This window comes from Pelophylax lessonae (assembly GCF_965119305.1).
Source record: "Pelophylax lessonae genome assembly, chromosome: 12".
Lineage (NCBI taxonomy): Eukaryota > Metazoa > Chordata > Amphibia > Anura > Ranidae > Pelophylax > Pelophylax lessonae.
In genome coordinates, this window is record NC_138779.1 from 49,940,783 (window position 1) to 49,964,929 (window position 24,147).

Genomic DNA, 24,147 nt, shown 5'->3' on the forward strand with positions numbered 1-24,147 from the left:
CCATTCTGTCAGTACAGAAGGCATGGATCCTGTGTTCCTGCAAAGCAGGGACACGGATCCATGCCTTCCCCTAGTAAAAGTACCTCCCACACTACACTAAAACACAGTCTAGGCACACAGTTAACCCCTTGATCGCCCCTGATGTTAACCCCTTCCCAACCAGTGTCATTAGTACAGTGAAAGTGCCTATTTTTAGCACTGATCACTCTATATGTGTCAATGTTTTCCAAAAAAGTGTCAGTTAGTGTCCGATTTGTCTGCTGCAATATTGCAGTCCCGCTCTAAGTGGCTAATCAATGCCATTACTAGTAAAATAATAATAAATAAATAAAAATAAAATAATTTAAAATTCCATAAATATATCCCATAGTTTGTAGACCCTATAACTTTTGCACAAACCAATTAATACCCTTATTGGGATTTTTTTTTACCAAAAATATATAGCAGAATACATATTGGCCTAAATAATGAAGAAATTCGATTTTTTACATTTTTTTTTATATGTTTTATAGCAGAAAGTAAAAAATAAATGTATCATAGACTGTTTTTCGTTTATAGCGCAAAAAACAAAAACGCAGAGGGGATCAAATACCACCAAAAGAAAGCTCTATTTGTGGGGAAAAAGAAAAAAAAATACATTTTTTTTGGGTATAGTGTCGCATGATCGTGCAATTGTCAGTTATTGTAACACAGTGCTGTATAGCAAAAAATGAACTGCTCATGAAGGGGGGTAAACCTTCCGGAGGTCAAGTGGTTCGGGACCTTCCGTATACACACGTACAGGCTCGTAAATGTGCGTTTCTGTCAAATTCTTCATCCTCCTTTAGCTGCCAGTGTTTCAATTTACGCATATATGCTCGTATGTACTTGCTTATACTGTACATGTGTAAATGCGTAAATTACTGCACTAACATGTAAAATTTTCACTTTTTTTTAAGGCTTTGAACGAATCACCGCATTACAGATCTTTGTACGTTGTCCCACAGACAACTATGCACCGTTAAAAAAAAAGCAAAAAAAAAAAAAAGACCCAAATAAAAAATGCTACATGACTATAATTGTGGCATTTTTTACTCAATGTGCAAAAAAAATTGTGCGTATGTTCGTCGTTGCCTGTTCGCACAATAAATTTGGTGAGCATACGGTTAATTTGGTTGGGTGTGCCAGCGTAAATGCCTATCCTTTAGCGAATCGGCCCCCAGAAAGTAAGATCGCTCCTAAACGTTCAGCACTGAGTAATTTCAGCTCTGCCCCTGTCTCTGCCTGGAGGAGGGAGGGAGGTGCTCAGAGCTGAGGCAGCCACACACAGGAGAGAAGATGCTGCTGCTGCTATACAGTCAGTGTGTTTGTGCTGCTCAAGAGCCGCCGAGGCTGGATGCAATCTGAGCCAAGCGCTGCAAGGATCCAGGGACCAATAACCCCCCTCCCGGTGCAGAGGGGGGAAACGGCTGAATCCAACATTGTTCTCTTGTGTCCGCGGTGATGCTGCTGGGGATGAAGCCTTGCCGGCTGGAACTGCTGCTGCTCACTTGTATCCTGCTCAGCAGAGGTAGGAGAAAAAAAAAATCATCCTTTACTTTGTTTCAAAGTGAACTGCTGGATGAGGGCGTCTTGTATGGCTCTGTGCCTTGATGGGGGTTACGGCAGGGGATGACCTTGTGCAGTTTAGAGTTACGGCGAGCATTCCGGAGCCGATGTGTGTATGCTGGTTTGTCCTCTGCCTCCTTGTGCAGGTGTCTCCTCTGCCTCCTTGTGCAGATGTCTCTTCTGCCTCCCTGTGCAAATGTCTCCTCTGCCTCCCTGTGCAGGTGTCTCCTCTGCCTCCCTGTGCAGGTATCTCCTCTGGCTCCGGAGGTTACAAGAGGATGTTGGATGGGTGGCAGCTACCGTCTGCTGTTGAGGAATCGGATTTGGATGTCGGCGCAGGTTGCTTTTGTACTCGAATGCTTGTGAATCTGTCCACCCACAGCTCTATCTTGCTGTGCCCAGTCCTCAACTTTGCTAGAAATGCATGGTAAAACAAATAAAAAAGGTGCGAGTTGCTGATGTCTTCTGGCTGGCGAGGAACGGGGGGCTGTGACATGGATGAATGAGGTGGTGTCACCTGTTGGAATTTCAGCTCAATCCCTGCACAGGGAGCAGAAATCTGCCCAAAGGGGGGCAGAGGCTGCTACGTACACTGCATGCCAATGGAGGGGGCAGCAGCGGCACGCTGGAGAACATTGCTGTAGGTGCCAGGCTTCGTAGCCATGAGAGTGTGGCAGGCTGAGGAAGAAAGTGAACTTTCAGGAGCTGAAGGAACAAAGGGTGCATGGAGGGTGTTCTGTCTGAAAATAAGATCCTACTTGTTGACAAGCTGTGTAGATGTGTGTTGAATTAGATTGATGGGTCTCAGAAACTGGAATTAAAATTTAAAGAGTTCAAGGGGTCAGGGAGAAGTTCTAGACATGATGCCAAGTTCATGGTGCCAGGAGATGGCTGCTAACAAAGAAATTCGGACATGAGGTGGCAGAGGGGTTCCAAGAGAGATATAGTGTTTGACAGGTATTTGGAGGCATCTGCTGGGCATGGTAATACTGGGCGCAGATTGTAATGAGTGCCAGGAAAGCTGGGAAAAGGACCGGATTCCTAAGAAGAAAAGGATGCTTAAACCGGTAGGCAGGAGCCAAGCACTGCTGGCTCCAGCAACGCCGCTGCTTATTTGGGCAGAGAGAATCACGTCCTTCATCCCAGCTGCCTGCAGCCGACTCGGCCATCTCTAACAGAACGATGGCTCTTCACGCAGAGCGCTCACAGTGGGGTTAAAAAATCCATGGCTGGTGTCTTGTTATTTGTCCATTTGGTGTAATAGGACCTCATTACTTGCTTTAACCGTCAACATCCCTTGTCATTCAGTCATGCGGGCTACACAAACACAAGCTTGCCCGTTTCACCACGCACGACCCTGTTTGTGTAGAGGAGACACTCGGTGGCCACATAAGAAGGGATGATGTTGATATCGAAGAAGGATTCCCTATTGCTAGATATCCTTCTGTGGATGACCCCTGTGGTCCCTCACAGAAGACTTTGGCCCGGTCCCCTAGCTTAGAACTTTTAGCCACATAACTTCATGTTGGGCTCCGGGGGCCCCTCACTTTGAGCAATGGCTGGCCACCAATCTAATAACACACAACTGTCAGGTTCTGCATCTCTAGCTGTTATTTTGCACATCAATAAAGAAACGGCAAGATTAAACCTGTCTTCTTGAGGCAAGTCATAGGCAGGCTGCCTGGAATCGCGTTTAGTTTGATGTTGACGCCAGGAGACAGGCTGATGAATAACTTGAAGTGTTACCTATAGGAATGTATCCATGCATCCCTCTGTACCAGTGTGGAAACACTATTCTGATTTTGTTCTTGTTTTCTCTTGAGACTCAGAGTTTCAAAACCTTCCGTGATGTATGAAAGGGGATATCTACAGCGATCGCCCAGATAACTTGGGAAGGAGGGTATTAGGGGGGGGGGGGGGGGTTGGGGTCAGGGCTTTGTGACAAGTGGTGTATGTACATCTCAGCATTTGATGTTGACTCCAGAGGAGTGTTGGGATCTGAACTATATTGAAACTGTGTGAGTTCTGTGAAGTCTTCTTATAACTCGCTGCGAACCGATGTAATCCCATTCTGTATGACCCTGATTGGTTTGGAAGTTATTGGACCACATGGTGACCAATGGTTGTGACTCAGAATCCCACCACTGTCCAGAGCAATGGAATTCGGGATCTGTTTGTTTTGTGTTAAGGTATATCTAAAGCTGAAACATTTTTGTTTAGTTTTAGGACTCATTCGCATTATGCAGTGCTTGTTATTGTGCATCAAATGCGATTAGCGGCATGAATGCATGCTGCATGAGCTGCAATGCATTGTTTAAAAGCATTGCAGGGCATTTTTTTCCTTCTTTTTTAAAAAAGAGACAAAAAACACAAATTTTTATGTAAATCTATGAGCTGTAGTTACAACCAGAACGGTCGGAATGCGCTGTGCAAAAATGCAACATGTACTATTTTTATTCAGCAATACAAATATAATATAATATATATATATATATATATATATATATATATATATATATTTACACACACAGTATACTGTATATACAAAACACATAATGTGCTACAAGGTGTGTGAGCGCATTAACCCTTTGCACACTGCTATGCACACTTATGTATTTCCAGCAATCTCTTGCATAAAACAGGGATATTGGTTCACATATATATATATTTTTTTTCAGCGCACACCAATGAGGCATATCGGAGTGAACTGAAGCTATAAGGCATAAATCGCCTTGTTCTTGCGTGGGGCAGCACTGCCGGTCTAAACAAACCCTTAGAGAGTGGTTTGAACCAATGTCAGGTTCTCTTTTGCTACCTGTTTCCCATTGGGGGATTTCCCTTCACTTCTTGTCCTCAGGGACACAACCAGAAGTGTTAAGAAGAAATCTCTCCATAGTGAGAGGAAACCCTCTTTTAGCTGTCACCAGAACAAGTCTCTTAGTTGAAAGATTCCCCTTCACTTCCTGTAACATTTTGGATTTCTCATCACTCTGTCTCGGTGACAATAATCAGCTGAGAGCATGTCCCCTAGCAGGAGCCAATAAAAACCCTAAAACCAAAAAGAAATTGTATCATACACGTTTTAAGCTGGATACACACAATACAATCTTCTTTAGATTTTTTCCCATAGATTTACCAAAACTATATAATAGGAAGTCAAACCTAAACACATTCAATTTGTATGCAATCAGGCAGGCCCTTTCACTATATGGTTGAAGGTAAACCTAAAGGAAATAGACCAACATTAGTTGTATAGTGTGCATCCAGCTTTACCCTAACTTTCCTTTCCTTGCACCAATCCACGGCAGCACACTTGTGGTATTATGGTGCCATGTAGGCACTAGGGAAAAAAATGTTTTGTCTTTAGATACACTATATTGTACACTATTGCTTAAAGGTCACAGGAAGGTTGCTTAAAAATGTTTTTGGAATGTGGAGTGCGGGACAAAGTTCTGTACGAAGGGTGACGCCAGGCTACACTGCCAAAGAAATTCAGCCAATGCGCAAGTAACCAGTAATCATGGCATGTCAATAGGCGCAGTAGGCTGGAGCAAAGAGGCTTTCCGTTGTATATCCGAAGTGATAGCATCACCTCTTATAAGATTATTTGCACACTGGTACAACAAGTTAGAGACATTATAAACAAGAATATGTTCTATGTACATGGGGTGACCCTGAAAGAGGAGGGAGTTTACCTGGGGCTGCTTTGAGCACCAAAACTCATGTGCTGATAAATGATGAACCTGATTCTGCCAAATAACGATCAATCTGAGAGCGCAGAAAGTTGAAAATCTGCTGTTGCCCTGCTGCTCCCCCCCAAACACACCAGATGAACTAACTTCACCTGCAATCACTCAGCATCTCTCCGGCTACAAAAGGCTACAGCATGTGTACCGGAGAACCTCCATCCACCCGCCATCCCATTGTGCATTCCCAGCCAGGCTGAGAAGGTCAGGCGGTCTGAGCTCAGCTTCCCCAGCGGAAGCAAAGATCTTATAGTTCCCATTAGAAACCCATACGTCTCTAGAACGAGCTAACGTGTGTGCTGAGCTTGGGGGCCTGTCGGGAGAGGGTGGAGTGGGTGGAATCTGATGTAAATGTGCCCCTTGTTTTCCCCTGGAATCAGTCATTGGCCTGCAAAGCTGTGATTTCTCTCTTCCCTCTCCTCTTCTGATCAATCTCACTGAGCCTCAGTGTCAGGCAATTTATGGGTCGCCGCTTCTTATAGTTCAGAGTGGAGAGTCGCTGTCAGCGGAGGTGATGAAGCAGAGATCAGATGACAGGTGCTCTTTGCTGGTACCCCACCATGATGCAGACTCGGGGTGCCAGAGAATTACCAGAAACAAAAGGAGGTTCCGTAGTAAAGCCAACAGCTTTGTCTGCAGGCTCACAGCGTCCAATCAAATTTCAGTTTGCCTAAACAAATTCTGGTCAGCATCCTTACCTTTTGCAATAATCAGTATTTGTGTTGAAATGTAAATGCTGTGTTTATTTTCCAGAATGCTGGAAAGTCATTTCAATTGAACCCGCTTTCCTAGTCAGCGGTATTCATGCGTTCTGCAAACAATAGAGTATACTGCAAACAATAGAGAGGAACTCCAACCGAACAAAGCATTGTAAATAGATTTTCCATCCGCCATACTGTATGTAGTCTGTAGGGTGACACCACTAGTCTGAGCCTGCAACTCTAAAACCTCCCTATCACCTCCCCACCTCCTGTCCATACCATTGTCCTCCCTTTCCTTTCCTTTACCTGAAAGCTTATTAACCACCTCTCCTGATGCCTGAAACATGTTGTGGTGACACCATTGTGAAATGCAATACACAATCTCAGCCTAATCAAGTTCTGCATAGTTATAAAAGCAGCATTTCTGATAGATATTATACATTTTTGAATATGCCTTCATAATATTTACAGGGGGCCAGCAGAGGGTGGTGTTGGGGGGTTTAAGTTTGCCCATCGTTATAAGGATATCTTGCGATGTCTAGAATGTGGGTCACATGACCTAAAGCCACCATCATGTCACGTGTCCGTATCATTTTCAATGACTGACAGGCGAAGTTGGCACCTGAAGACATAGCTGCCATGGCATTGGTCATGTGACCTTGAGCGAGTAAACAAGATATCAGTGACCTTGGTATATTGTGGCAACAATAGACAAGTGATTCTAACAGATTATTTTCTGTCCATTTAAAGTGGATCCTGCTTTTGACTTCAGGCCCTTAAATGAAGTGGACTAAACGATTATTTTTCATGTTTGCCTGGAGCTGTGCCTTAAGCAGCCATGAGCACAGTTGTGCCGCCTTTTAATGATGTTAATTATTATGATTCTCCTCAAAGCCGGTTCTAGCTATTGTAGGTTATTAATGTGAGAATTTCTACAAGAATTCCACGTGACGGTGGAGTACAATAAAGTTCGTCATTCCAAATTGACGCTGACACCCGGCCCATTCAGCGTCTGCTGCGCCCGTCGCCCCCTCTACTCCACATAATTGCCTGTAATTGCCCCGTTGTGCATGTCACTAAGCAAAGGCTTCCACATTCAGAGCCTGGTATCTGCTCGCCATTTTGGGCTCCTTCCCCAACCCAGAAGAGAGATTTTTAGGAGCAATTTACTGCAGTGTTTTGCATTGGCCTGGTGGCTCTCCCCTGGTTTTGTCTTTGTCTAATTGGATTTCATGCATTAGGTAGAATTTTTCCCGGGCTCAATAGAGTAAAATGAAGACTTGTTGGTGGCTGGTCTGTAATTGCCTAGGAAGGAGGGGTTGCCAGCTGCACCCACACTACAGAATGAGGCTGTCTGGAAATGTGAGAGCTGCAGAAATTAGGACAGCTTTGTGTTGGGGCTTTTTTGTCCCCCCTGTGATGGTGGTGAGCGGATGGAGAAGAGAAAATGCAGCAAACTTGTCATATCAGACTTTGCAAAGAGTTAATTTATCTAAAGGTAAAATACACAGTTAGGCCCTTTTCACACGGGCTTTCCGATCAGGTCTGCCTGTCAGTTTTTTCAGGAGGATCTGATCGGATGCTCCATGTACCTCTATGGAGCAGCGGATGTCAGCGAAGACATCTCCGCTGACACCCACTGCTCTCCGATCCGATCCTGTCCGTGAAATCCAGACGGATGGAAACCCTATTTTCCATCCGTCTGGAAGATCAGATGGGATTGGATGAAAACGGACAGGCGTTCCGTTTTCATCAGATCTCCCATAGAGGAGAGCGGGGCACTGACAGTTCAGTCTCTGCAAAGTAAGCGGAGACGGAGCTGTCATCCGCCTGCTCCGCGGGGATTGGCGGATTGATCCCCACTGAGAAAACAGAATCCGCCGAGCGCACCGCTCGTGTGAAAGGACCCTCACATTGTTACACGTTGATATGTTTACCAGGACTTACACAAAGATTTGCTGCTTATTCGCCAGCCAGAATTGTCGCACATTCACCCCATTCCTACCATGTACCAAAAATTAGTATCCTTCCTTTCACTGGGGAACGGCAGAAACGTTGGCTGTAATAACACATCTGCCAATGTAAAGGACAGTTATTATTAAAGGTAAACATCACCACAAAAAATGTTATATGGAATATACATATGCTGGTGGTGTTACAACATTTCAGTTCTTTTTACCGGGGCATTTTTATATACAGATTTGGTAATAAATATTTGGGAATACAATTATTCATACCTAGGAGCGTATTTATAATTTGGCAAATGACTACTTGCTCACCACTTGGCTTAGAAAGATTTCTTGCAGTTGCTAATTTACCAACTAGATTCACAAGGATTTTGTTGTGTATTTCTTCCAGATCTGCACAGTAATCCAGTGTAATACTTTTCCTCTGTGCAGGAACTTCCTGTAATAAGAGACCGCTCTCACTGCTGCTCTTTATCCTTGCACAAGGTGACTGGTCTTGTCCCTGCCCCTTCCTGTAGTTATCTGCAGGCAGCCTAAAGTGAGTGGTTCCTGCTTAGCCCCTCCCCCTACAACCATGCTCTCTGCACTTGCTATGCACAGCATAGTGATGATGTCATGGCTACTTCTACAAGGTAATATCTGGGTTTGCAGAGGCATTTGGTGAAAACAAAGTTATTTTAAATCCTTTGTGGCTATTGACGAATATACTTAAATTAACCTTTTTTTATGCCCGGAGGTCGGCTTTAAAGTTGTAAATTGTCCAATAAGAGCAATTTATTTCATCGCATGGAAAACAACGCCACATAGAGATGCTTCAACCTGTAACATTTTACCCAAAACACTTCATATCTCTATACAAGAATGTCACGCAGAGTGTATGCCAATGTATAGACACATACATACAGGCAGCTGACAGAGAGACGATATAGACAAAGGCACAAAGAGCTTGATTCAGCGGTAATACAGTCGTCTAATAAAAGAGCTAGAAGTGATCAGTGAGAAGGTTAACACAGCCTGATATGACTGCTGTAAATGCCCCGTATTAAAAACTTCACAAACAGACACATGTAGGAGCAGAAGGAGGTGAGAAAGTACAATATTAATTTAAACAGCATATTGTGAATGAAAAATAAAAACGATAACACAAGCTGGCCGCGCATATTTCATTCCAGTTGTATAATCTATTTTAGATTTACCAACATCTGTGCAGTGCGAGGGTCTGAATGGGGATACATTAAATGGATTTTTAAGGTGGGCCTGTCAGTAACTTTACAAGTCTGCATGCATACGTGTCCATTCACACTACCGCGGCACAACTTTGGGGGCGACCTGTGAAGTCGCGTGCACCGTGACTTAGGCGCGACTTGCACGGACTTCACATAATTTAAGTCAATTCAAGTCGCTCCGATGTCGCCCCGAAGTAGTATAGGAACTATTTTCTAAGTCGGAGCGACTTGAGTCGCTCCTATTAACGGTTCCCGCAGCACTGAATTGACCGCGACTTGTCAGGCTGAAAGGTCGCCTGACAAGTCGCTGTAGTGTGAACCGGGACTTAATCTCAGGCATGTTACAACATACAGCAAGAGAATCATTTTTCAGAAAAGCTCCACCTTCTTTTTATGGGAAATTAGCACTAATAGTGACTTAGGTTGAGATGATGTCATCAGTTGGCTGCAGGCAGTGGAAAGCATTTCTTCAGTCTCCATTCTGCATCTGATCAGACTGCAAAAAAATTGTAGCAAGTCACAAGGTGAAAGGCTCCATCAGAAGCTGATCAGTGTCAGACTTTTGTGAATACTGCCAAGGACAGCACAGGCCCCAAGATTTACATAATTTGTGTCAACTCTGATCATACATCCTAGTCCAGGATGTACAGTAGGTGGTGACCCTGAATGATGGCTAAGCAAATATGGTGCCATTCTTTTCAACAACACTGATGATGAACTAACAGGAAGCATTGTACTGCCCCTGTATTTCTTAGCATATATGCACCTAACACAAAAAATATTTAATGACAGGTCCACACGAGGCAGACTTTTTCTTTATCTAGTTTTTGTTAAATTAACTAGCATTTCCAGTGGAAGCAATGACAGGCAACTAGTATCTCCATCATTCAGCAATGGTGAACTCCATATTCCTTTCAGCACAGGTTACGGGAATTTATACTGGGGGGATTCCTCCTTTCCAGCTGGCTGATTTTTTTGAGTTTTTTTTTTTTTTTGCTTGGCCCTTCACAGATTAGCAAGTGGCTGCCAATACCTCCATCCATCGTTCCAGGAGTTTTATCTATTTAGTTACCAGATGAACTTTCCCCTTCAATAGAGGTGGCTGCTGCCTGCTTCTGGTTGCCTGGTGCCTCTAGTTTCTATACTTTAAGAGTCACTAATTAGAACAAATTTATGGATTTGGAGCGAATGATCTGTTTTCTTGTTCTGTCAGGGCCTCATAAACTAGTGAAGCCACATTACCAAGACATCTAGCACCATGGATCTTAAGTACAAGTGCCACACCCCAAGTTAGGAGTCCAGATACAGTTTGAATATAATGTGAAGGCAAATTGATGGTCAAATGAGGAACCCAACATGATTTGGGGGTCCCAAAATTACCCCTCACCCCTTTTCATAAGGGCTAAGAAGACGTAATAAAAACCCAAATGAAGGAGGCACTTTTGGGCAAATTAAACACCTCGGCATCCTCATCTGATCTTCCACCTGAGCTCACATTGGCATGAAACTGTATCTGAACTAATAATTTGTGGTGTGGCGCTTCTTTTTTACACTACAACTAAAGGGAGTTGTGGGAATCTTCTGGTGTGTGGAAGCTGCCAGTAACCAGATAACCTAAACCACCACTATATAATTTTTGGATAGCATTGCCAACAGGACAACTATCTATCCACTGTTCTAAGACATCTAGCACCAGCAACCCCTATATCCTCCCACTATAGGTTTCCTTTAAGTTCTAATACATGATTGCTTTTGTAGCTAGGATTTCATTACAGGCATTCTAACTCAGATCTTACAGAACAAACCCAAAGTGTTGCCTTCCAGGGTCAGCAAGTCAATCTATATTTTGATTGACAGATTTAACAGAAGGCCCTGTTTAAAGCGAACATACATTGTACGTGAACGTCCTCCGAGAGGGTAAATTAGAAACATACAATGGCATCGTGTTTTGTTCTCTCTTGTCATCTTGTGTATGGAGAGCGCTGTCACAAACCGGCGTGTGTGTCCAAATTAGAGAACCTGATCCGATTCCCCTCGGGATAAAACATAGATTGGCCCTTAGTGAAAGGAAAATTGATGCTGTCGTTCACCAACTCTGATCTCTCCCTCTCTTTCTTTTTTCCCCCTCTCCGTATCTCATCCCAGTTTCTTCCCCTTTGTAAAGCAATGTAGGCAGAGTGTGTCAAAAATAGACAAGAAAAGGAAAGGGAGATAAAACGACAAAGATCAGATCAAATGATGGGAATGGGCGAGAAGAAGAGAGAGATGATGAAAAGGAGGGGATGAGGACAGGAAGCCAAGACTTTAAGAGGCAGAAAAGGGAAAGGTAGGAGGATCAGGTGGAAATAGAGAGCTGCCAAGATACAGGGAGGATACCAAACAGCGAGAGACGGAGCGTGGAACGGAGAGAAGACAGCGGAGGGGAGTGGAGGAAGGCCGAGAAGAACGTCTATAGATAGTTATAGGAAAATTTGCTCTGCTGGAAATGTTGTGTGAAGTGACACAACAGCACTCTGTTAATATAAAATATCTCTATTAATAATGAATCGTCTACATTAGGCGAGTTCATCATCAATATTAATGGTGTCGGCGGAGTCCCTGGTCGGTAAATGGGACATTCTGTTGAAAGTGTTCTTTAACGATACCTCTCCCTGTCTGGCTGTGTTGTAGAGATCAGGGCACATGCGTAAGAGCCACTAGGTCTCCTATTGTTAATACATAGCGTTATGAGTGACTGTTTCATTGACTAAGCTGACTTGCTTCGATGAGGCCACGAACATGTACTGGTGCACCCCAACAAAACAAAGGTCCTGAGAGACGTCCAAATATGTTTAAAGCAGTAACGTGGCCAAACCAATGGTCATAAAGTCCAGAATGGTGTTTAATTAAATAATTAATGAGAAGAGAGATAAACGCGTTTCATGGGTCCAGGCGATCCCCCTTCATCAGGGCTTATATATTATGTGACCTCTAAAATGACTGGACTCAGTAGGATTTTTATAATACTTGTAATTGTAAAATCGGATAATACCACTAGTAGGTTGTCACACTGTACAAATAAGCACAAGTTCAATCATTTTTGAGGCCACATAACATATAATCCCTAATGAAGGGAGAGTGTCCAAACCCCCGAAAAATATTGAATCTCTTTTTCTATTATTTAGAACCATTCTGGACTTCATGACCATTAGGCCTTATTCACACTTGACGTTATAAAAAAAAGCCAGTAGTGTTAGCTGTAGAAAGCTGAAGAGTGAGTTTTTTTAGCGTATTTTGGTGTTCTTTAGCTGTATAGTTTTTTCGCTTTTTCTTAGCAAAACTATACTCCCATAAAAGCTTATGTCTCAAAAACACTGGTTAACGCCAAACAGCCAAGTTTTTCTAAAGTTTTTTGGGCATTTTTAAGCTTTATTCAGAGTTAGAAGCTTTAGAGTTAGAACATTTTTACAGCTGAAAAACTCCTCTCAAAATCACTAGTTCTGTTTTCTTTCCAGCCAGAAAACACCGCTGCCTAAAACTGCTAATAACAGTCTATGTGTGCATGGACACATGGGATAACATGCTGGGGAGTTTACTGGCTGTAGAAAAAAGTCTGACCCCAAAAACAGCAGCTGTAATGCCTCACGTACATTGGACCTTATCAAAACGTCAGTAGAAAGCTGTAGCTGTAGAAGGCGTTTTTTTTTTATGGTATTTTGCAATAGCGTTTTTCCAACGTTATTTAGCTTTTTTTTAGCTGTAGCACTTTTTTTTAGCTTCTTTTTAGCAATACTATACTCCCACAAAAGCTCATGTCTCAAAAACACTGATAAATGCTAAATAGCCAAGTTTTTCAGAGTTTTTTATGGCATTTTGTAAGCTTTTTTCAGCTTTTATCAGAGTTAGAGCGTTTTTACAGCTGAAAAACGCCTTCTAAAACCCACTAGTTCTGTTTTTTTTCCAGCCAGAAAACGCCCCTACCCAAAAACTGTGTGTATGGACACATAGAATACCATGCTGGGGAGTTTACTGGCTGCAGAAAAATGTCTGATGGCGAAAACAGCAGCTGTAAAAACGTCCAATGTGCATGAGGCCTTAACCTGCCTAGCGGTATCCCCGAGCGTGACTCGGGGTGGATTTTCCATGCTGTTATCGGTATCCCCGAGTCACGCTCGGGGTGGATGTGCAGAGCGAGCAGCGGTGTCTCTTAACTTCTCCTGGCGATCCAGCGATGATCTCCCATTGCTGTGATCGCCAGCTGAGATCCCCGCCGCTCGTCTGTCGGTATGAGGACTTCCTGGTTCCGTTCCCTGCAGCAGCAATGCTGCATGGGAGCAGAACTAGGGAGGGAAATTCAAACGTTGAACGTTGCACAAAACACAAACACATAACATTTATATTATATATATATATATATATATATATATATATATATATATATATATATATATATATATATATATATATATATGTGTGTATATATATATATATATATATATATATACACACACACACACATATATATATATATATATATATATATATATATATATATATATACACACATATACACACATATATATACATATATATATATATATATATATATATATATATATATATATATACACACATATATATATAATATATAACGCATGAATTATGATGTAATCAATAATCTAATTTTATTATATAATATAATATATATATATATATATATATATATATATATATATATATATATATATTATATTATATAATAAAATTATATTATTGATTAGATTATAATTCATGCGTTTGTGTTTCAAATTTATCACATCTGGGATGTCTACTAGAGTCTTGTTTTGGTCAGGTTTAAGTCAGTAATTACTAAGAATTGTAGGCCTATAATACATAACGCCAAATTTCCATGCAAACAATTGTACCGCTTTTGGTACAGAATTCCTGACATAATCATACCGCCAGGGAGGTTAATGGGCGACATTTACTTTGCTCTGTGTAATAGTGGTCATCTCTCTTATACAGCGCTGGGTCAGGGAAGAGAAAGTCAGAATGTGAAATACAGCTGCTTTATTAGGTCACTCTGCCCAAAACTGACATATCTGTTCGCTAGATGCTGGAAAGTTAAAGCACCTAATCTTTTCTTACGTCTCTTGTGATTGCATTTGATTTCCTATGTGTACATGCAACTTATAAGGGGCTGCTGCTCTTCCTGATGTAAACTGAATTTATTTTGTAAAGTGGGGAGTGCAGAAGGAAAAGCCAAGGGACATCAAATCGCTGGGAATGATAAAGGAATTTAAAAAAAGAGAACCTGTCAGCAAAAAGATATTATTGTAGTGCTCCACATGTAAGCTACAGGTCTAGTTTTTAGTACACAGACACAAAAGGTCCTGGGCTGTATATCAGTTGCCTCCCACACATGATAAAACAATATCTCGCTCCTTTATTAGACAATTTTTGTACATGTATTTTTAGTCTTAGAAACAAGGGCTGATGGACAAGTTGCTGTGGGCTAGAGACCAAATCTTCCAGCCACTGTATCTATTACAGATTAAAGTTTTAGGTTTTAATCACCATGGCCTATAAACTAGGTGATGCAAGTTGCCTGGAGGCATAAGGCAAACAATGCCTCAAGTGGGAAAGTGACTGAAAATAATACACAATGGCCTGTCCACTTTCTCCTGTTTCTAGCTCAGGAAGGAAGATAAATCTAGTCTGTGGGCATTACAGACAGGTCCTCTTCAACTTCCATATAGTATCTATAACATCAAAGGGTTGTTTTATGAAACAAAAACCTATATGGTCTGGGCAATAACTCCCATATTTGCTTCAGTACTTGTAAGTTCCCCCAGTGAATTTCTGATTGCCCTATAAGAGTGACAGGTCCTCTTGAAGCCCCAAATGCCCTCTCTGGTGGTGACTTATCAGTTCTGTGTCACAGCAAGGAGCAGCTGAATGTGGCGTATAATCCTGATTTCAGGCAGTGAAGTAGGGATTTTGCTGATAACCTGAAGCTGGTGATTACTGAATGTCACCAATGACAGGGGGGGACAGGACTGGACATACATGCAGCATAAGGCTGCATTATTATACAGATTGTTATCAGCCAGCTACATTCTGCCAGCATCCACTTTCACAGCTTTATTTTATTTACACGTATAGACCTGCTGATGGCAGCAGTGACTGCATCTGAGGTCCACACTGCACACACAGCCTGGGCTCCTGTATACTCACTCAGGTCTACTGATTCAGGGATGAGGATGTAGAAGCATATTCTAGGACCTGGTCCTGGATGCTCAACCTATGACCCTATGGTACTTTCTGTGCGGTCCTTATGGGCCCATCAGAGAATAGTCCATGTTTTCCTTACCTAGGTGATCACTCAAGCCATTGAAGGGAAATTATTCTTTAGACTGACATCCAGCACTTAAGTGGTTTGTGTTATTTCATTCACACTTTCTTGTTTATTTTATGTGTTCGCCATCTTTTTTCTCTTTTTACGTTATTCCCCCTCCTATCTTTTAGAATAGAGATCAAATGTTACACATGCAATTTTTCTTAAGGGGGCTCTAGGTAGTACAAATGTGGAGTATTGATTTGTAAAATGGTTGTAATAGGACTAAACTATAGCAGTCTCATTTATTGTGTCTCTGGGCTAAAATTTTATGAAGCATTAGTCTAGTCTCCAACAACTCCTATAGCATGTTAGCAGTCTCTGACCATCTTTTGGAAAATTGCAAGAGTTTCTGACCAACTCGTGGTACATGCCTGCAGTCTCTGATCCTTTTCTGTAGCATTGGTATATTCTCTGACCATTCACTATGTTTGCAGGCTCTGATCATCTATTGTAGCACTGTCATAGTCCTTGACCATCTCCTATAACATGTCTACAGGGTCTGACCATCTCCTGTAGCATGGCTATATTCTCTGACAATCTCCTGTTACACATCTGCAGGCTCTGATCATCTCCTGTAGCACTGTCATAGTCCTCAACCATCTCCTGTAACATGTCTGCAGGGTCTGACCATCTCCTGTACCAGAGCTATATTGTCTGACAATCTCCTGTTACATATCTGCAGGCTTTGATCACCTCCTGTAGCATTGCTATAGTCTATGACCATCTCCTGTAATATGTCTGAAGACTCTGACCATCTCTTGTAGCACTGCTATAGTCTCTGACCATCTTTTGTACCATGGCTATGTTGCATGTCCGCAATCTCTGGCAGCTTTCTCTAGCATTACATTTACTGATTATTATGTGTGGTCCTTTATCAATGAAAATGTACATGTTTGAGGCCCTCTATATAAATCAAATGGGCCATTGTTGCTCCAGGATCACCTTGCATGTGAATGGTATATCTGTGTTTGGCTGTCTCTGGAAAATCATTGAGCGTGTGCTGGAAGGAGGTGATGGGTTCCAAGGCAACATGACCTCTCTGCCATTGTAGAGAAAGAAAGTATAAAATTAGTATCCTCTTCCCCGATGCAATTACATCAACAATGTTGCTGTATAAGAGTGAAAGATGGGAAGATTGCTCCATTAATAAGTGTAAAAATAAGTATGAGAAAAGAGGCATTATTGAGTCATTCACCACAGCACAAAAACAGATAAGCATAGGAGTAAGCAAAAAAAAAAAAGACTATTGCCATTCAAGACTACTAAGAAACCTTTATATCATGGCAGCCTTACAAAAGGTTGCTTATAACATAGTGAGGAGAAATGTTTTAGCATCTAGTATGTCTCCTTCAGCCTAGGCAGGCTAGCACTTGAAACATTCCTCAACACTTTGTTCTCCTCAATGGGAACAATCTTTTTTTCTTGCAGTATAAAGGGTAATTGCCTAAGTGGGAACGTTTCATGGTACAACAGAGGAGAAGAGTAATGTTATCTCTGGGGCAGGGCACCTGGGCTCAGACACAGGGGGCCCCAGGGGTGGGAATCTTGGGGATTCACAACCAAGGCCTTTCTCAAGTCCTGGCCAAAGTTGTACATCAGTTGAGAATCTTTATCTTTGGTGCCCTCTTTTGTGTTGAAGATAGACAGGTACTCAGCGGAAAGTTCTCTTGGGGTGGTCTGCACCAAAAGCAGCATTGATATTTTAAGTGGGGCCATGCTGTTCATGTTTAAAGACTGTGCACACTATGCTATTATTTCTAGACCACTACTACTACTTACTAAAAGTGGGGCTGTGGTCTGATAGGTGGCATGGTGGAAGAAGATGCTGGGACAAGCTCTCGCTTCTCCAGTCATTCCCCTGTGAGTGATGTAGTTTACAGGATTATTTATGGGACCTCTAGGTGGACACATGTAGACCATAATGAGCTAAAGAGTAAAGTGCCTTGTCTGTGTTGTACTATTATAAATGCTGAACATCCAGTCAATTTTGTGGAGTGCTGGAAAGACTGTTCCTAATGCTCCCGTGGGAGATTTGGTCCGCGTTGACAGTGTTGGGGAAAGGAACTATTCTCTGCATAGCTCTGACAGACAGAGGCTAAAGGAACTCTAATTGGAACCTCTAAGCATTCAAAGCCTTGTCCTAATGGATAGAAAACAGTGTTGGTGTGTAAGTAGCAACATTTCAATGCTTGGCCTGTATGCTTCTGTTTGAATCCAGTTTGGCCACCAATCCAATGGATGCAGGGTCAGTGCAAATTCAAACATGGTCCTTAAAGCTGAGGGAGGTTAGATCTCCAAGTTTGCTTCTCTCTTCTTTCAGGGCGCAGAGCGAACCTATAAATGTATGGATATAGGCTTCTTTTATCCAGCCACTGTCTCTATGGCTTGGGTCTTTTTTTCCCCAGGACAAGCAGCTCTCATCCCTCTTGCTACAGTCCCTGATTTGGGATTTTAGGCCTGACTGTGAAATTTGCACCAGCTTCCACATAGCTTCCTCTGCAAAAGATACTTCCAGATACTTTGTGAATCTATGAAAATGTTCTGTCTCACAGCATGGCCAACACGTATTACCTTTTCATGTCTGATCTGTAAATTTTTCATAGAAGAGAATTATTGTACTTTCCAAGAGCAGGAATAAATATTACACATTCATGAGTCTCGCTCATAAACAAGGAAAGTTGGGTCAGTCGGATTCCTAATTCACAGTCAGTCATTGTAATTCTAGAAGATTAGATATGACTGGGTCCAGGTAGGCTTTATTTTGCTGTTTATTCTCCAAATTAAGACGTTATAATGGAAAAACCTGGGAGAAGCACTAGACGGCAGGATGATAAAAAGTCGCAGCACAATGAGAGGTGCTTGACAGGTCTGCAAATTCAGCAACACGCTGCGGTTAGGAGGGTGGTCTCAAGACAGTCAATTGAAGGGAATGAAAGATTACAGATAGCGATGGATTTCTCAGGGACCAATTGTCATGTTTTCTGAAAAGATTAGAGGAAAGTATCAATTTCCCCCCAGCTCCCAACAGCTCCTTGGTTTTCCCAATTACAAAATTGTGCCCTCATTTTACAGCCTCTGCTAAACTCACAAACTATACGCATGGAAGGTCATATTTTAGGTGGAAATCCAGCATTTTTTCTAGCTTTGGATACAGAAAGAAATGGTCAGAACCAATGTCAGGCTTGTCCGTGTCCCTAATATCTCCTCAATTCCTGTCCCAGTGACCACACACACATTTTATATTCAATTAGATGAAACGCCATCACTAATATCTGTCATAAGATTTATGTTGTTATTGCCATTTCAAAACGTATTTTAAATTCCCAGCATTCATTAAAATAACCTGCATGTTCACAATATTTATTTCAGCTTTCAGTTCTACTTTATGTAGATTGTATAATCAGATTGTTACATGTGTGATTAGTTCTGCTTAGAGCTTTAAACGGTTAGTTCACCTTTTTTGAAAAAATGAAAAGGTGAACGAACACATTAATCCCATCCTGCCATCCCATCCACCCCATCCTGCCCCCGTTTTACTTACCCCTATAGGTAATGAGCTGTCAATGCCCATGCAGCCAGTGCTGCGATTTAAAACCCCCGCTTTTTTTCCTCTTCTTTCTGCGGCACTTCCTGCACATATCAGATCTATACTCTGTACTGGAGATAACCAATCAGAATCTTTTTGATCCACCCTGGAAGTGCTGGAGGAGAGGATTTCAAACCATCCGACCGCTGCACTGGCTGCATTGCCATTGAAAGTTCATTCCACACAGAGTAAGTACAAGGACCAGGTAGGTGGGGAGGGTGTAGGGTGTTAAGTAGGGATGGGCCCAGGCGTGTTCGGATCATACACGCCAGGAAGTCGTCACTGCACACCACCAATCATAGGCACTGAGGCATTTCCCGGCCCACAGCTTCACATACACATATGATTGGTGGTGTACAGTGACGATTTCCTGGCGGCTACGATACGAACACGCCTAAACCCATTCATTAATGTTAAAATTACCTTTCTTTTTTTTCTGAAAAGGTGAACTTACACTTTAAATAAAACCTAAGAGCAATTATGTCCCCCTGGCAGGGCTGCTTATATGTAAATGACCCAATCTCTTAAACCAAAAAGACATGATATTTGGTTGGACTGCTCTAAATGCTGATGAGGACAGCCCCGTTGACACTAAGGCAACCTGTGAGGCGACCTGGTCGCCTCACAGGTCGCCGCAGGTCGCCTTCCATAGGGAAGCTGCGGACCCGTTCTAATAGGAGCGACACAAGTCGCTCCGACTTAGAAAAAGGGTCCGGAGCTTCTTTGGGGCGACCAGGAGGCGACCGCCATAAACTTCAATGTTATGAAGTCCGTGGCGGCCGCTCCAAGGTCGCGGCACGCTGCTCGCACCGCGACCTCGGAGGTCGCCCCTGGAAGTAGCGTCGCCTGCATGTGAACGGGGACAAAAGGTATTTAGCTGTTTATATTTACTAAAATAATTGCATTTCCATGTTGTGTGTACTGTGGGAGACCAGATTTAGTGAATGCAGAGTCCTGGGTTTAGTAACGCTTTGGGTTCAGTGGGAGTCTGTGCAGGTCTTCTGTGTCTGAGCCCCGCTTCCTCAATTTCATTATAATATATTCATTATAATGATACGATGGAAAGGGATTCAGACACATGCAACACAACTTACTGCTTCACGGGGAGAGAGTTTATTTTTTCTTTAATTTTGGCCCCTATTGAACACGACTATTATAACCCTGCAAACTTATCAAAACAGTTGTTTTTTTACATAAATGATTGCTGTTTTTCTAAAAGAATATTTCTAAATTTGTAAACCTGAAAGAGGGAGGTTGCACAGTATGAGTGGCAAGAGGCTGCAGTCCTGTCCACATACTTTTTGAAGCACTATTGAGTTTAGCAGTGGGAACATTACACTGAATTGTAACTTGAAATTGGGATCTTTGATTTTGGTGCTCTCGTAACACTACCTGGGGAGTTTAAAAAGATCTGAATTTCTGCTGGAGTCTGAACTCCAGGAAAAGCAAATTTTGTCTAATTACAAGAGTCATGTATATTCTTACTTGAATCTTGGTGTGATTTGTGTATTTCTTCCTGATCTGTGAAGTAATCCAGTATGAATCCCTGCTTATGTGTAGGAGCTTCCTGTAATTAAGACCAGTGACTGCTGCTCTCTCTCTTTGTGCACAGTGACTGGTCTTGTCTCCGCCCCGTCCTGTAGTCTTTTGAAGGAAGCCTCTGGTGGGAGGAGCCTGCTGAGCTCCTCCCACATATCCGCTCTCTGTACAGGCTATGTACAGTGATGATGTCATTGCTAATTACCAAGGTAACATCTGGGTTTGTTAAAGAAATTTGGTGCACACAAAGTGGATTTATATCATTAGCGTTTTTTTTTTTTTTTAAGGAATTTAGTTCATGCTCATAGTTCAGCTTTAAAGCCTCAGCATCGGTACACATTTCACAATGTCTGCTTCCACCAGGCTGAGGTGGAGGAGTGTATTCTCACATGGCTACTGTTCCTCGGCTCTATTGTTTGGTGGTATCTCCTGATAAGGGGTTTATATGGCGGTGAGCTCTGTGTAATCCCGTGGTCGTTGCTTGCTGCTATTCACACTGGCTCAGCTACGGAAAATAAGAGGAGCGCGCAAGAAAGCAGTGTAGACAAATTATAATCCTATTATCTGCAGCCACATTCTCTCCGAGAAGAAATCTCCGCATATTTGCATTTTATTTTATTAGATGCTGTGTGTGTGTGTGTGTGTGTGCTTGATTCAAATTGAAATGCCTTGAATACATCGAAATATTAATGAGTGTTTGTGGAACCGCCACCCGCCGTTCTGTGTGTGTTTAGAAAAATAAATAAATAAAATAAGTGGTGTGTGTGTTTTTCACTCAGTCAGATTTGCAGAATTTTGTTCGGTAGAGGCAGGGATTCGTGCAAAGTTTTAGTAGGGTAGATCGGCAGTACATTCCCGGGACTTCACAAAATCAAGGTCACATACATATGTGCATACAGAATATGGAGGTGTGCAAATCATTGGCTGCAGCTATAGATACATTTTATTACCAAAAGTATTGGGACGCCTGCCTTTACACGCACTTGAATTTAATGGCGTCTTAGTCCGTAGGGTTCATTATTGAGTTGGCCCACCCTTTGCAGTTATAACAGCTTCAACTCTTCTGGGAAGGCTGTCCACAAGGTTTAGGAGTGTGTCTATGGGAATGTTTGACCATTCTTCCAGAAGCGCTTTTGTGAGGTCAGGACTGGATGTTGGAGAGAGACCTGGCTCACAGTCTGCGCTCTAATTCACCCAAAGGTGTTCTATCGGGTTGAGGTCAGGAATTCGTGCATGCCAGTCAAGTTCCTTCACCCAAAACTCGCTCATCCATGTCTTTTTGGACCTTGCTTTGTCATGTTAGAGCATGAAGGGGCCATCCCCAACTCTTCTCACAAATTTGGGAGCATGAAATTGTGCCAGACCTCACAAATGCGCTTCTGGGAGAATGGTCAAACATTCCCATAGACACACTCCTAAACCTTGTGGACAGCCTTCTCAGAAGAGTTGAAGCTGTTATAGCTGCAAAGGGTGGGCCAACTCAATATTGAACCCTACGGACTAAGACTTGGGTGCCATTAAAGTTTATGTGCATGTAAAGGCAGGTGTCCCAATACTTTTGGTAATATAATGTTTGTCAGATGGCTCACTGATTTTCTGAGGCCACTTGTTTGCCAGATAGTGCAGTTGTCATCCATGCTGAAAGACAGCTCTGGGGGGAACAAGAGGGACATACCTGAGAATGTATTGTTCTCCATACAAGGATAAATACACAAAGATTTTTAATCTTGACTGGTGAACATGAAAATAAATAGCATCTCTCTAAACATCCACTTAAAAGGCATTTGAAAAAAATGTATACAGCTCTGTCTATCAGGGCAGGAGACCTGATTTTTCTCTGCTGCATTTCATTAACACTTACAGGTCTCATCCCTCCCCAGCCTGTGACTGGACAGTGAACATAGAAGCAGGAGAATAATCAGTTTACCACTCTGTCACTCCGCTCTCTCCGTCTATTGGCATGCTCCTTACACTGCAGCACACATGGCATGACTGGCTGTTTGTGCTGCTTCTTTTTCTCTGCAGATTCCCTTTAGGGCCCTTTCACACCCAAGGCATTTGGATGCAGTTGGCTGCATCCAACTGCATAGACAGCCCAAAATCAAGGTAATCCTAAGGGCATAGTTACATAGTTCACATCATTGCAGTGCAGCGCAGTTAACAAAAGTAGAGCATGCTGCATTTTTCTGCAGGGAACGTCCTACAAATGCGCTTTAAATGCACCGCGCCCTTTAAGCCAAAAAAGCCAAACCTAAAAACATATAGAAAAATACACTGCAAATGTAGCGCAAAACGCATTCAAACACGCAACAAATGCATGTAAACATGCAGTCACAAATGTGCAGGTATTTGCAGTTTCTGGTGTAAATGGGCCCTTAAGGGCCCTTTCACACCTAATGCAGTGGGATGTAGTTGGATGCATTTTGGACTGCACTCTAACTGCATAGTCAGTCCAAAATCCAGGCTATTCTATGGGCACAGTTCACACCATTACAGTGCAGAAAAGTACAGCATGCTGCATTTTTATGCACTACAAACACGCAAAAATGCACTGCAGTTCACCACAGTGCACATACAAGCCCAAGAAAAGAAATGAGAAGGAAGTGACAAATGCAGATAGAAAAATGTGTCAACTGCATGTAAAACATGCATCAAAAGCATGCATAGGTACACGGAAAAAATGCGCAGTTACTTACAGTTTCTGATATAAATGGGCCCTAAATCCACCCAGAACACCCAAATTCCTGACATGTCACAATATACAGTATGCTATATTTTAAGTCTGCTGCAGGCAGCATTTCCTTAGTCTCCTCTTCCTCGGTGATCAGACAACTTTGTAATTTTGTAGCAAGACTGAATCAGGGTCTGATCTATGTCAGCTATTTGTCGCACACAGCCAAGAACAGCACAGATGCCAAGATTTATATGATTGTCTGACCTCTCAGTCAAGGAAGTAGATGGTGATCCTGGGTGATGCTAGAGCAAAGATGGTGCAGGGAGAAAAGCAGATGAAGGCTTTGTCAGGGGAAGTACTGTGATCTCTGTGAGAGGTAATAAATACCTAAAAGTGTTACAATAACATATTAGCATGCTGACCTTAATATGCAAAAAAAATAAATAAAAAATACATAGGCCCACTTTAATTTGTACAGAGGCTGAGTCCTTTTGCTTATGATAACTTTGGCTTGTGTTTACAAATCCCTCTACCTCTAACATCCTCTGAAAAGATATTCCTTAGTAGAAAAAAAAGAAGCGGTAGCCGGGGTATAGCAGGGCACGGGGATGCTGGCTCACTAATCCGCTTTGCTCCGTTTTTTTCATGGCTGGCAACAGGCCTTCTCCTTCAAAGTCACTTTGGCTATTAAGATGAAGAGGAAGCTCCCCCACCTGCAGATTCTTGTCTCTGGGCTGCTGGG

General features: G+C 42.5%; 1 protein-coding gene across 3 annotated transcripts in view; it reads left to right on the plus strand.

Moving 5' to 3' along the window:
• The first annotated feature begins 1,081 nt into the window (after window positions 1-1,081).
• KIRREL3 (kirre like nephrin family adhesion molecule 3) overlaps window positions 1,082-24,147 on the plus strand; it is a 1,274,477-nt gene continuing 1,251,411 nt past the window's right edge. For 2 of the 3 annotated variants that reach the window (XM_082273096.1, XM_082273097.1), the window contains exon 1: window positions 1,083-1,549. In XM_082273096.1, coding sequence (XP_082129222.1) covers window positions 1,483-1,549 — 67 coding nt within the window. In that variant the 5' untranslated portion in view covers window positions 1,083-1,482. Of the gene's footprint in view, window positions 1,550-24,147 lie in introns of all 3 variants that reach the window. The other variant, XM_082273094.1, reaches the window with a different exon arrangement.